Source organism: Ptiloglossa arizonensis, chromosome 2 (assembly GCF_051014685.1).
Source record: "Ptiloglossa arizonensis isolate GNS036 chromosome 2, iyPtiAriz1_principal, whole genome shotgun sequence".
Lineage (NCBI taxonomy): Eukaryota > Metazoa > Arthropoda > Insecta > Hymenoptera > Colletidae > Ptiloglossa > Ptiloglossa arizonensis.
The window spans coordinates 7,066,299-7,080,315 of NC_135049.1; the positions used below are offsets into that span (position 1 = coordinate 7,066,299).

At 32.7% G+C, this 14,017-nt stretch overlaps 1 protein-coding gene across 1 annotated transcript; it reads left to right on the forward strand.

Moving 5' to 3' along the window:
• Nucleotides 1-1,419: 1,419 nt before the first annotated feature.
• LOC143154778 (uncharacterized) lies at nt 1,420-12,091 on the forward strand. The gene is made up of 5 exons (XM_076326741.1): nt 1,420-1,431; nt 1,843-1,944; nt 3,076-3,491; nt 10,368-10,646; nt 11,890-12,091. Exons 1-5 carry the CDS (start codon nt 1,420-1,422, stop codon nt 12,089-12,091), a joined length of 1,011 nt encoding a protein of 336 aa, XP_076182856.1.
• Nucleotides 12,092-14,017: the final 1,926 nt, after the last annotated feature.

A 14,017-nucleotide genomic window follows, 5' to 3' on the forward strand; every position in this document is an offset into this window, starting at 1 on the left:
ACATTTATTGGTTCGCTCAGATCTTGAATTACACTGCGAAATTATTGCATCGTAATGAACTTGTCCCAATTAGGCGGTCGGTGCTCGTTAGAAATGATTGTTTAGACACTGGGTGTCATTGTTCGCGGTGTTTCGCAAAGTGTAATTACCTTCGAAGCTTATTAAGAACTCGGGCGTAGCAATACGTGACGGAATCTCTTGGAATTTGCATCGAAGATAGCGTTCGAGGATCTTTAGAGCCACTGCCATGTGTGGCCATGTGTGTGTAATTATGCCTGAAATGTTACGTTTTATTGTGATTGGGTTCCAACTCTCGACTTGTTTTGGGTTCTGCTTGTAACAATTTTGTTCCAGAAACTAACTGAAAATTGAATTTTTCAAACGTATAATAATACAAAAAGATTATAATGTATCAAAGATTGGGTCATTCGGAATGTATTGTAGATTTTTACCTAGGCTTAATCGAAGAGCTGTGTTTGTTATTCATACTAGTACAATGTATTCTTACGTACGATTATATTATTTATCTAATGTTTTCGAAATTTAAGCGAAGCATCAGTTTATTAGATAATAAACATTTTATGCTTAATGACTTCCACCTTTTACAGCCTTACGTCTACAAAATAATTCATAGAAAATATATGGGTTGAATTTTAAAATGAATATTCCCACTTAAGGGTAATTTATTAGGTTAAATATCTTAATATAAAAAATAGTATATTTTATAGGCACATAAACCACTTTCAGTACTCTTAATAAGCTCAGTTACTCTACACTGAAAAGAATAATAATATAAGCATCGTATCTTAACATTTATTACAAAAATATTTTACTTGTACATTATACTTTAAGAATAACAAAAACAATACACGAGTGCTGTCCGACTCGGAATCAACAATCTTTGTTTCCGAAATCTTCCCATTGCACGATCCGAACGAGATCAAATGGATCTGAAAATTCAGTCCCGATCAACCTGTCTCAGTGTCAAATATTTAATCGTTCCTTGCTCGATAGAAACAATCGCGCAATTACAATACTCGTGTTTCCATCATTGACGCAACGCGATCATTTCGCCTCTCAGCCTTCTCGTTTCTTTCACTATTTTTCCATCTCTCTTTCTCGCGATCGCAATATCGTTTTCCCTCCCTTCTCGATCTACCCTCTCTCTCAGTCTCCCAGTTTCTACATTGCCAAATAGAAATGTCTCCACCCCTCCCCCCTCCTGCCCACCTGGTTGGTGCTTATTATGTGAAAATCAGACGGAACGCGTGCGTGTGAGTGTAAATATTTCACGTACACCGGCATGCAGGCTGTTTACCACCGGTAAAGTGGGCGCTTGTATTGTTCCACGACTATATAAGGTGTACTCGGTTCATTCGGCCAGCAGAAAACCATCAGCTCGTGGATCCTATGGCGAACATGAGGTCCCTTGTGAGTAACGATATGGTTATTGCGATGTTGTCGATTAGACACGGTAGTTTCGGATTTTGTTCGATCGCTTCTGGTGTAGTTCAAGACACTTGTCGGGACATTATTGTTGGCATTTTTAATTTCGTCGCAGTGGTGTTGTTTCTGACGTTGACACGGAAACGGTTTCGGGTTACTTGGTCGCACTTGGTTATTTTTGGGAGAAACAAGAAATTTTTTTTATGAAATTTTGATAGCGAAATTTTTGATTCGTTTCTGGAATTGGTTCTAATTTGATCACGTATACGAAGAAATTCGTTGAATTTCGTATTTTCAAATTTATCAAACGTTTTCAAAATTGAATTATTCTCGAATTTTTTTAACGTAAGTTTGCTTAAAATGAAACAAGTTTATTGATTAAAAATTCACAACCAGATACATCCTAAAATTACAAAAAATTGGGACACGTACGTATGGTATCAATTTACTATAAAGAAAACGCGTTTTCAAGCTCTCCAATCGTATTATAATCAGAAGGTAAATTGTTTTTAAATAACAGTCTTCAGAAATTAAAAATTTTCTTAATTAATTTCTCCTTCTAGTCATCTCCAGTTACAATTTTTCTATCCATTCTGTTCAATATTTTCTTCTTAATTATCAGTAGCATTAAGTTTGCTTCGTTCACTCAGTTCTAGATTCTCTTCTCAAATATTTTCAGTTTTGAATTTTCTTGCTCTAATTTTTTTCAGATTTATTTGTCAATCATCGCCAGTTTCAAGTTTTTTTATTCAATTTTTTCAGCCCTTTTCTTCGAACTTTTCTTCTCGCTCGAACATTGAATTCAGTACACGTTAGAATTCACCAAAGTTTGGTGAACTTTTCTTCGAAGTACCAGCAGTTTCGAATTGGTTCCAACTACTTTGTTTAAGATCTTGCTTTCACTCCATTACCAGTCTAAAAATTTCTTTATTTGCCGCTCTTGATATTCTTCTTTAAATTGACGATAGTTTTAAGTATTTCATTTTAATTTCAGTTATCCATACTCATTAGCAGCTTTAAACTTTAGGATTCAATTCTTCTGTTTGATCTTCTCAGCATTCTCTTTCCAATTACCCTCAGCAACAAATACTCATCATTCATCCCCATTGGTATTTTTCTTATAGTTGCCATCAGTCTCGAGTATTATATTATAACCATCTTCCAAAATTTCTCTTTAGTTAGTACCAACATCGATTGTTCTTTAATCGTTCCAATTATCCACAAACCTCAAATGTTCTTTCTTCATTCACTTCTATATTCTTCTCTCGATCCTTAGCTTCAAGCACGTTATTTCTTCCATCGTTAACCTCCAATATTTTTCATTCGTTACTTTCGATATTCTTCCTTCAATTAATGTCAGATTCAAATATTTTATGTTAATTTTCTGTTAAACTCTTTGTTCAGTCATTACCAAGACTAAGTATTTTTGGTTCATTCCAGTTAATATACTTCAGTTTTGAATAGTTTTCATTCGGTACAATTAACCTACTGCTCTCGATCATCGCTAGCCTCGAGTACTCTTCGTTCGTTATCTTCGATATTCAGTTCTCGATTCCCTTCAATTTTCTATTTCACTGTTCATAAAAACTCGAAATAGCCCGTTTTAACGTTTACTTTCTAATTTTTCAGTTCCTCCTCTCGTGCATTGTTCTCTCGGCTACAGCCCTGCCGGGTTATGCTCCGTACCCCGTTTATGGCACGGCGTACCACGGTCCACCAGCTCCCTTGGCCCAGGACGGAAGGGTAGTAGATACACCGGAAGTGGCCCACGCGAAGGCCGCGCACTTGGCCGCCCACGCTGTGGAGACTGCTAAGGCCAATTCTCTCGGTTACTCTGGAGATTACACGGACGATTACGGTGCATCTTACGTCGCCCCACTGCAATCTGCTTACCACGGACCACCAGCTCCCCTGGCACACGATGGCCGAGTGCTCGACACGCCGGAAGTGGCGCATGCAAAGGCGGCGCATTTAGCCGCCCACGCCGAGCAGGTTTCGAAAATCGCTCACCTGTCCTACGCTGAGCCTTATCCGGCGCCTCATTGGTGAGAGTCGGGAGAAAAAACGGACCATTGGGCAATACAAATGCCAGCACCAGCAAACTCGACAGGAATGGATCTATGGATTACGGATTGGATCAGAATGAGTTTTCAACGAAATTAACTGAACATTTTCAACAATCGTCAATTTATGGGAATTTCTTCCGAGAAATTAGTATATGGTGGTTGGATCGAAATCTATTGATCGCTCGAGGTTGCTTCATTCACTGAGTCACGTTAGGATAATTTGGATACAGTGAGGGGGCAATGAAACGGTGTTGTGGGAGAACACTCATGTTGACCTTGAGCGGGAAATTGATTTCTATTTAATTGTAATATATATTTCGATAGTGTAGTTTCTAATTCATAGAATGAAGATTAATTGTCGTTTCTTGTTTTGCTTCCGTAAACGATTTTGATGGTTCCGGAGGCGATAATTTCATACCATGTAGTTTGGAACAATTTTTGTTAACTTTCTTGTTTCTGGTTTACGGATTGTTCGATTCTGTATTCGTGTAGCATTGTGTATGGCGCAGGGCTCAAGAATTTATTTGATAAATAGGTATTATAGATATTGGTCTGTAGGCAGGGGGCGATGTGTTTGTTACAGTTTGATATTAAAATGTTTGCAATTATTTAACGAACTTTTGGTGGTTTTTATTTGTCCAAACAAGTCCCTTTTCGTCTAGAACCTTCTTTCCGTTATGAATTCATTTTTATTCGATTTCTTATATATTGGAGTAGAATTAACTTTTATACAATTTACTAGTGCGAGAGCCGTATACATTGAAGAACTTTTGGAAAACACAAAAATATTACTTATTATTTCCATTTTATACGGAATATTGTAATATTTATTTGTATCGTGATTGGTACTAAAATTAATCATTAAATACGACTTTTATTTCACGAATAATGGTTCCACGTTTCATAAAGTGTTATTATTAATATTTTCTGTGATGCGAATATTGTTTAAAGGACAGTTGCAAATAACGTAACAAAATACTGAAAAATTATATGTTATAAAAACATCTACGTTTGGTAAACAGTATTTTGGGCAATATTTACAGATATAACAGTTTTCTTTTACATTCAAAAGCTGAAACCAAAAGCTGCTATTAAAATTGTCGCTAAATATTAGTATTTCATAATAAAAATCGATACAGGTGAACAACAGTTTGAAAAAATGTAAGAAATGTATGTGAACATATGCAGGTCGGGTACGACAGTTTCAGTTTTCTTGTACAATTCTTTAATCCAGTGAAAAGATATTTTTAAAATCAAATATTATGAAAAAATAACATCGAGTTATTGTAAAAAAGTAAGACTAAAATTAACATGCATTATTGTATAATAACAAATAATGTCGTATTTGAATAACTTTCTTACGTATAACGGATTTATTGGTAATTCATGAATAATTTTGTCCCGAATAAAATCATTATTCATTATTCACGAATAAGTCTGGAGAATTTATTCTTAATTCGTTATTCGTTATTCAAATACAGTTTGTTCAACTCTGAGAGTCGAGTGAGTGTTTAATTTATTTTTTAAATATTATTTCGCTTAGATTGATGATAATAGTAACAAAACATGATTTTATAGTAAGGAATAGTTTAAATTAATTGCACAATATCTTTTAAAATTTGTTTATAAAAATAAGTACGAATATTCATAAAGTTTACTTTGCTAATTTAATAAGAACAAAGTTTTTGGATCTTTCTAAACTTTCATGTCGATCTATAGCTAAACATTCAATTAGTCAATAATAATTTCAATACTTAATTCAGTAATATTTATTATCTATTTTTAATTTATTTACCCAATATAATATATATTGCAATAAAATCCTCTATTTTATCATAGAACATCTACGATGTACACACAATTAACCTATCATTTTATTCACTTATAAATGTATGTACATACAGAATGTAAAAGTATTCAAAAGAATTAAAAGTATTAATAGAACAGTATATATTTATAATAATTAAATAATTTTTTCTAAAATAAATTGCATTTCTTATTGACAAAAAATCGTTTCTCATTTTTGTAAAATTAATTATAGGGAACGATCTACTTTATCGTAAAATAATTAGTAAATTTCTATAACAAACTTTAAGAAATCAAACAGAGAATTTTATATGTTTCTGACTGTTCAAGAAAAGCAGCTCGTAACACTTTGGGTGACTGAAACTTTATTCTTAATTTTAATAATATCGACTGTCTTGGTATTTTGGACCATTTCCAATCATACATATTTACATATATTATTAAGGATCAAAATTTTATTTGATTATTTCCAAGAAGCATTGGGTTTCTCAATGGATCAGAATTTTATCTCCACATATCGCTCGAGCTCGAAAGAAATCAAAATGATCAACTCCACGAAACAAAAAGTGAATAAATACGATAACGTTAAATGTTGTATAATTTTTAATTTAGCTAAAACTGACAAATTCACGGAACTTGTAGTATATTGGTGTTTGAAAAGTACATCTATAATTTATAAGAAAAACATAATCAAGCAAATGTTGCATAAATCGCATTAATATATTTAATGCAAGAATAATGACAATCTAACACGTTACGTAATAGACGCGCTCCTTAACCCCTTCCATGAACGAATTATTTTATTCGACCTACATTAAAATTCAAACTGACACTGTGCAATATTGTGTTACATTTGAAAAATATCGTTGCGCCGAAGCATTCGAAAATTTCTTTATGCACGTTTATTCGTAATTTTCCTATTATCTCTATGTATAAATATAATACTTCAAATAATTCGAAAATTTCTTTATGCACGTTTATTCGTAATTTTCCTGTTATCTCTATGTATAAATATAATACTTAAAATAATTCGAAAATTTCTTTATGCACGTTTATTCGTAATTTTCCTATTATCTCTATGTATAAATATAATATTTAAAATAATTCGAGAACTAAACATACTCGTACATATGTGTCAATATCCCTGAAGAGGTTAACGCCACGAATCTCCATCTGATCCAATACTCGCAATCAGTGTCAGGATTTCCAACCCGACCACTTCTGTATCGTTATCGAAGCGTTGGCGACAAGCTCGCAATCCAATTCAGCGCAGCACGCGAACAATGCACGAGGTGGTCTTTGAACCAGGATAACTGTCGCAACATTTGTTATTTAAAAAAGTTGAATGCACCACTTGTGTCACCGCGTGACAGCACGCGGGCAGCATAGGTGGGTGAAAATGGTGACAAGGAGAGACAGAGATAGAAGCATTCGAAGAAAAGAAATTCACCTGGCCCTGGATGAAATATTCTTCGCGAAACTGTCGGCGCAAATAACGTTTAAATGTTTTATCGTGTAGCAAAACGGATACATCGAAATGTTTTTCTGTTCGCTGTTCGAAGTGTGGCTGTGTCTCGTTGCGATTTAAATGGCGGTAGTGACCGTTACGTTGCAATAAATTCCTGTAACGGGAGGTCGTTACGAGTTGATTATAATACCTTTCTTTTGACAATAATAAAACTACCGCGAATAATTGCGAAGACTATTCTCATTGAACTATCTGTGTTGAAAAGTACAATTCACGTGTTAACGAGATATTATACACATTTTCCGCATCACCTGTTTTACTCATTAATATATCTAACATTGATTTATCGCTCGATCGATTAAGATTGTTCTAGCAATATTCCATTGCGTCAAGGTCGATGTCCCGAATGATTTCCATGATTTGTTTTACTCTTATTTCACGCTCGTGGAATGGGTTTACAAACGAAAGAATTTATTACGCGTTCAAGGAATAGATAATATTAGTTTGTAGTCAAATGTATGAAGTATAAAATTAATTTTTTATTACGCCTAAGCCGATGATAATTTAACTGTACTAAACCAATAGAAAAGAATTAATCTTACAACCAACACCATATAGTTCACTTTTAGCTGCAGTGAATAATCTGCATTTAAACCATGACAATATCGTATTAGAAACGCAAGTATGTCGCATATCAAACCACCGAGTATTTATTCTGAAGCGTTGAAATCTCTACGTCAACTGTCACTTCTCACGAGGATTCTACAAATATGATTTATTACTGGGCTGTACCTGCTTTTATTATTTGTATTTCTACTTATTTTTATTTCACTCAAATGTGACCCTGATTCAACTTAATTCATTTAATAGCAATAATCATTGTATCTACCTTACATCGTGAATCGATAATTTGATATTTACGTATAAGTATAATTTGTCTAAAACTTCAGTAACTTTAAGAAGTAATTTTTATATTCTATCAAGATACTATGTTCTTATTTTTTAACTATTGTGTAATAATAAAAAATCTTTGCGATACAAATATAATTTATTTGTGATTTACAACGAATAATAAATACTGAAAATTAGACTTTTACTTCGTTGAAACAATTTAAACGAAACTTGTATAATAAAAGTTCTCGTATTATAAGCTCCGATAAGAACAAATAAAAATTCCGATCTAACAGGAACAAGTAGTTCTTATCGATAACAAAAAACATCTCAATTGTTTAAAATGCTATTTAGACGTTACTTCTTACAACTACAATTTCCCGTTTAATATTTCTTATAAAATTATTCATTCCTTATTAGTTTGTATCCTTTATTCGCAATATTGTATCGAAGAAAACTATCATTTACAACGCATTATAAATTCGGAGTTGTAATTATTTTTTGAAAATTTCTCTAATAAAACTTCCGAAATGAGTGTTTTGACAAAATTTTTATCCCAAAAGTTCTAAAATATAGATTCCACGGGAATCTCTTTAAACCGAGTAATTTCTCTCGAAGGAAATGCGTCGATTTGAATAGAATTATAAAAGAATAACAGTTAACTGTTTTTATCTTTGGTTGCTTTCGAGGGTTTTTTTTCCTCCCGTTCTATTTATATTCGAACACTTGTACTCAACACTTATACTGACACAATATACTTATAAGGAACACTTTTCTCGCAGTTCGATGATCGGGTGAGCAGTCCGTGGGCTAAGCTATAGTATTCTCGCCCATGGCAGAACTCTAGCCCCGCTAAATACCGAGGACGTCGGAATTGCATCCGCGATGACGTGCGTACACGTTCCACGTGTCGCATAGCTCTGCTGGGAGGTGAATTTTATTCCTGACGAGGTTACGGGATACGGTGTCATTGTTAATGCTTGGTAAATGTTACGGGGCAGGGCAGGCAGTCTTAAGGAGAGCATTTTCTTGGGTGTGGTTATACCCCGTTGTTGTGGCTGCGATACAAGGGGTGGGGCATTGGCCACTACCGCGACTGTACCCCTATAAATTGAACGATCCACGATAGTGGAAGCCATAATGCGGATCTAAACCTCTATCAATAGTCGCTGGATCGACGTACTCTGAGGTTCGACAAGATGATGCAATACCTTGTGAGTATATTGTGTCTTCTTTATTTTTTTTTTTTCTCTTTCGTTTACAGGTTCTAATCATCGAATTACTGCGACGACTCTAGATGTTGAATTTTTTACATTTTTTGTGGAATATTTTCATAAACATTGAGTGTACGTTGTCTTTAGAGACTGACGATTGTTTCTATCCCCGTTTTATATAAAAATTGTCTAGCTCTCCATTGAGTTATCTATCTATCGATCTATTTATGTACGAATCTATCTTATCCAAGTAGAATTAAGAAAGTATTTTGGTTTTTCCTTTGAGATTAGCTAAGAGTACAAATATTTCAACTTTTTATCTGTTTCTATACTAACTTATCTATCTATTAATCTATATGTCCATGTATATTTCTTTCTATTAATTTACTCATTTACTCATATATATATCGATCTACTCTATTTATACGATTATATATATTTATTTGTATATATATAAAGATACGATTTTCTTAGAAGAAAATTAATACTATTGAGAAGATCTACGAGAGTAAATAGAGACTTCTCAAGCAAAACTATTTTATATAATATTATATGAAAACTATTCATTATTTTATATACGTCTCATTCTATGAATGTACATATGTACATATGTACACTTTGAACTATATACATATCTATTATTCTATCTTTCGTATTTGCTAATCTATCTCCTCGTCCGCTAATCCATTTATATACTAATTTACCTGTCTATGTGTCTCTGTAGTTATCCATTAATCAATCTATCTGTATAATAATATATTTGTATGAAATATTTATCTATCGATCTGAAATAAAGTATAGAGACCTTTTAAACAATAAATTTAAATCGATGAAAAATTACATTTTCTTCCGAATATTTAACTTAACGTTTCAACTAATCGGATTTCTCCTATTATTGATTCCTTTTATCGCTTAAAATCTTTCAACGAAAATAATTTGAGGTTAGTTCCAAAATAAAACGTGTCAGAAAAAGTGCAAAAGAATTTCCATTGCATGAACTTCCGTTCTCCGAAACTTCAACTATCCAAACTGGGTATATTTTTATAGAGTATTTTTGTTCTCATTGAAACATTCACCCATAACGATAAAACGGATTATAAGAATTTAGTACGAACAACAATGACATCAGAATGGTAGAATGATAATTAAAGCATTGAAGAATAAAAATTGCATAGTATACAATTTTGTGTTGGAAAGCATTCCATGCATTCATAGTATTAGAGAAACGGTTTAGATGGTTAGAGGTGTAAAAGGAATGCGATTTTTCGTCGTTACAAAAAATTTGTAAGATCTAGCAACTAAAACTATATGGGATCCATGAACTTTTAAGAAAATTCTGTTATATTATTCGGAAGATTCCTTAACTTTAACAGTTATGTGTCCCTTTCATTATAGTTCGAATAATGAAAGTTTTATCGTAGTACAATTTCATTTATAATTTTTCTAACGACACTACTTATTGCATAAACATTTATTTACCTTCCAGGTTATTTTTTCGATCATCCTGAACGTAGTTTTCTGTGCACCACAATGGTACGGTGGTGGACACCCCGGAGCCTATGGTGGTCATGCGGCGCCTGCACCACTGGGACCTGACGGCAGGGTTGTAGACACACCGGAAGTGGCGCAATTAAAGGCAGCTCATCTGGCTGCTCTGGCTGACGCCAATGCCAGAGCACCAAAGGGTCTAGGTCCGGCTGGTCCTTACCCCGGTCCTGGTAGTTCCTACGCACCTGGAAACTACGCCCATTACAGGTTTTAGACATTGTCTCATACTAGAGGAATTTCTTCACGCGAACGTGAATGATGAAAGAATTTCTTCATCTTCAAAGATTGATCGATTTCGTCTTAATTTTTGTCTAAAATAGAAATTAAATATACAAAATGATACTTAATAGATGAATTGTGCTGAATAATTTGCACGATGTGAAAGTTTTTTTTTAAATGTAGTACAAACGGAAGATAATATTATTTTCATTATTCGTTTTGTATACATAAATGCCAAAATTTGTATATTGTTTGAAAACACATTGTTTTTTTTCTACTTATTAATTTCTCATTTTTTTTCAAGTTTGTTCTTTGCAAAAATTCAATTCATTTGCTTTTTATTACACAATATAAAACTATAGCGATTATAATTTTTAAATTTGAAATTGTTAAAAGGAATTCTATTTTAACATTTAAATTCTCAAAGTTTATTGTACGAGATTTTTTTTGATTTAATAAGGGTAAATTGTTTAAATGTTTTTTCCATCTTTTTAAGAAATGTCTACTTTTTTAATTTTCATTAACATTTCTAAAATTTTTATTTACCAAGTTATTATTTAGTTTAGACTACATGATTGAAACAATCAAAATCAATGCACAATATATTTAAATTTAAATAATTCTATGTGTTGAGAAACGTTGATTCGATTGTGTTTTAACTTTGATCACATACTAACATCTTCTTTGTATTATTTATGGTATCAACAGGTTGCAAAATTTAAAATATTTCATAAAAATAAATTAAATGTCTCAAAAGTCTAGATTATAGTGATCCAATAAACTTACAACCTGATTTTTTTCAGAAACAAACCATTGCATAAAAATATTTCATTCCATATGTTTAGAACACACACATGAAGAATTATTCCCCAGCTGCTAATACTATATTTTTTTTTAGAACAAACTGCATAATTTGTACATTTCTTGTCTATAACAATAATTTTTATATTATGTTTCTACATCCATAACCTTTACATTACTTTTGATGTTTAGTATCTTTAAATTATTTTTTTATACTTCCAATCTTTGTATTACTTTTCTATATTTATAATTTTTACATTATTTTTCTACATTTGGAATCATTAAATTATTTTTCTATATTTACAATTTTTACTACCTCTATCTACTATCCTTAAATTCCTTTCTACGTTTACTACATTTACTTATCTTATTCCATCCCATCTATAAACTGTATACTATACTTTGTACTATTTATTTCTCAATTAAACAGTGGACCACCAGCTCCTTTAGGACCAGATGGACGAGTGGTAGACACTGCGGAAGTACAACAAGCCAAGGCCGTTCATTACTCCCTCTATAACGCCGAAGCACAACGCGCTCCAGCAGCTCCAGCTGGTCCGCCTGCGCCTGTTCCTCATAACCCCTCATGGAACCCCGCGGGCGGTTACAATCCATCCAATCCATGGGGTTAGGCAAACAATTGGGATCATTATTACACGATCCTTCATGAAAATCGCGAATAACGTAACGAAACAGGTTCCATTCCTTCATTGCGATCGATGCTTCGAGAGGAAATGTGCTTGATTTCAACATCCTCTCGAATCATCGTGCTCCATCTACCTCTGAATACCAAGTTTGCCAAGTTTGCCAAAAAATTGACGCGATGATTTTTCTATTCCTTCCTCCTTTAAAATCGACGCGATGATTTTTCTTGAAAATGGGAAAAGTAATTTTTATCCGAAGATCAATGCGATGATTTTCTTACTATTTTTTATTTACCTTCATTTCAGAGTCAGTTTTATTCTTATTATCTCGCATTTATTTCTCTCTCCGTGCAATTGCTCGCTGTGATTTGCAATTGCGTTCCAACTACCTCCTGTCGATTTTGAAGGGTGTTACACTATCCCCATAGATCACTTGTCTTCAACTCACTCTTTCCTATAAAAGAAATATATGTTTATTACGAAATCGATGTCAGTTCCTAGATTTCTTGCGATTTTGGAACGCATCCCTGCCTGTTTTTTTACATTTATAGTGAATACTAGAGTTAAGTGAAACTCTTTGTTATAATATATACAATTTCTTGAACTGAATCGTACGACCCTTGACTTAACTTTCAATACTCGTTACATGAAAATAATAAAACAAAAGATGACAAAAATTGCAGAAAATCATGATCCATGATAATCTAAGTAGAGTTAATTGAATGTTCGTGTATCGGGGAGTAAATTTTTACGAAGCTCGTACATGCATAAACTTTTTCCTCAGAAGTTTGATGTACAATAGTTTTTTTCGAACAGAAACGAGAGTAACTAGTGTAATGTATAGTTTTGAACAACCACACTCGTGATGTTCTGTTTCTAATTGAAAACCACGAAGTTATATCGAAGGTGTCATATGTGCTGTGAACAAGATTAGAACGTGTGTTGTTTATTGATAAATTCAAATGAAACAACGAAGCGTTTTACCGTTACAGATATTATCGAGCGTTTTGTAAAAATCTACTTCTTACATTCCCCCTCAAGGTGAAGTCATGTCCTTATCGATTTCACGTTTGTTAGACGAAGAAAGTCTACCTTTACGTATGAGGTAACCGTTATCTATGAATTATTCATAAGCGATATTCAATGTTACCATTTCTTTTCTCTAATTATACGAGTACGTACATTTGTAAATTATCATGCGTATATATAATGACGTATCGTGCAAGTACAGTTAGAAGAAATTAAAACGATTATAAAATTATTATAATTAAACATTCTGAAACAAGTTTTGCATGATTATTTTTTTCAAGGACCGTTAAAACTTTTTATAAAATATTTCACGTCCTGTTTTCTGTTGACTGTATCAAGTATTGTTTTCGAACAATTCGAGTAACATCCATGAAAGTACATTAAAATCGATACTACGAATTTTAACAAATATTCTTTTACGCGTTGCTTACATGAACAACATTTCTCAGTTTTAAGAAAAATGAATAGAAAAATAAAATCTGTTTTCTGTGTTTGTCGAGCAGCGTATATAAATTATTCATTTCAGAAATATACACGAGTACATCTTTACCGTATTAGAGCTCTTAAAAGCAATATACTTCTTTATGAAAATATTTGTGATTCGAGTGAAATGAGATTTAACAGCACTTGTTATTTAGAAAACAAAAAATATATATAATAGAACTGAAATATTTTCACCTTTAATCTCTTTGACGTAATGGCTGATACAGAAAGTGGAAAAATAAAAAAGGATTGAAGCATTACTTCATTCTATTATCTCTCTGCACAAGTCTACAGTCTAGTAAATATTATTAACTGTACAAAAAGGAAGCTTAAATGATATACAAGGTAAAAAGTAGGAATGTTTTATGTTATTAAAATGTTTACAATTTTGTTATTCGTTAA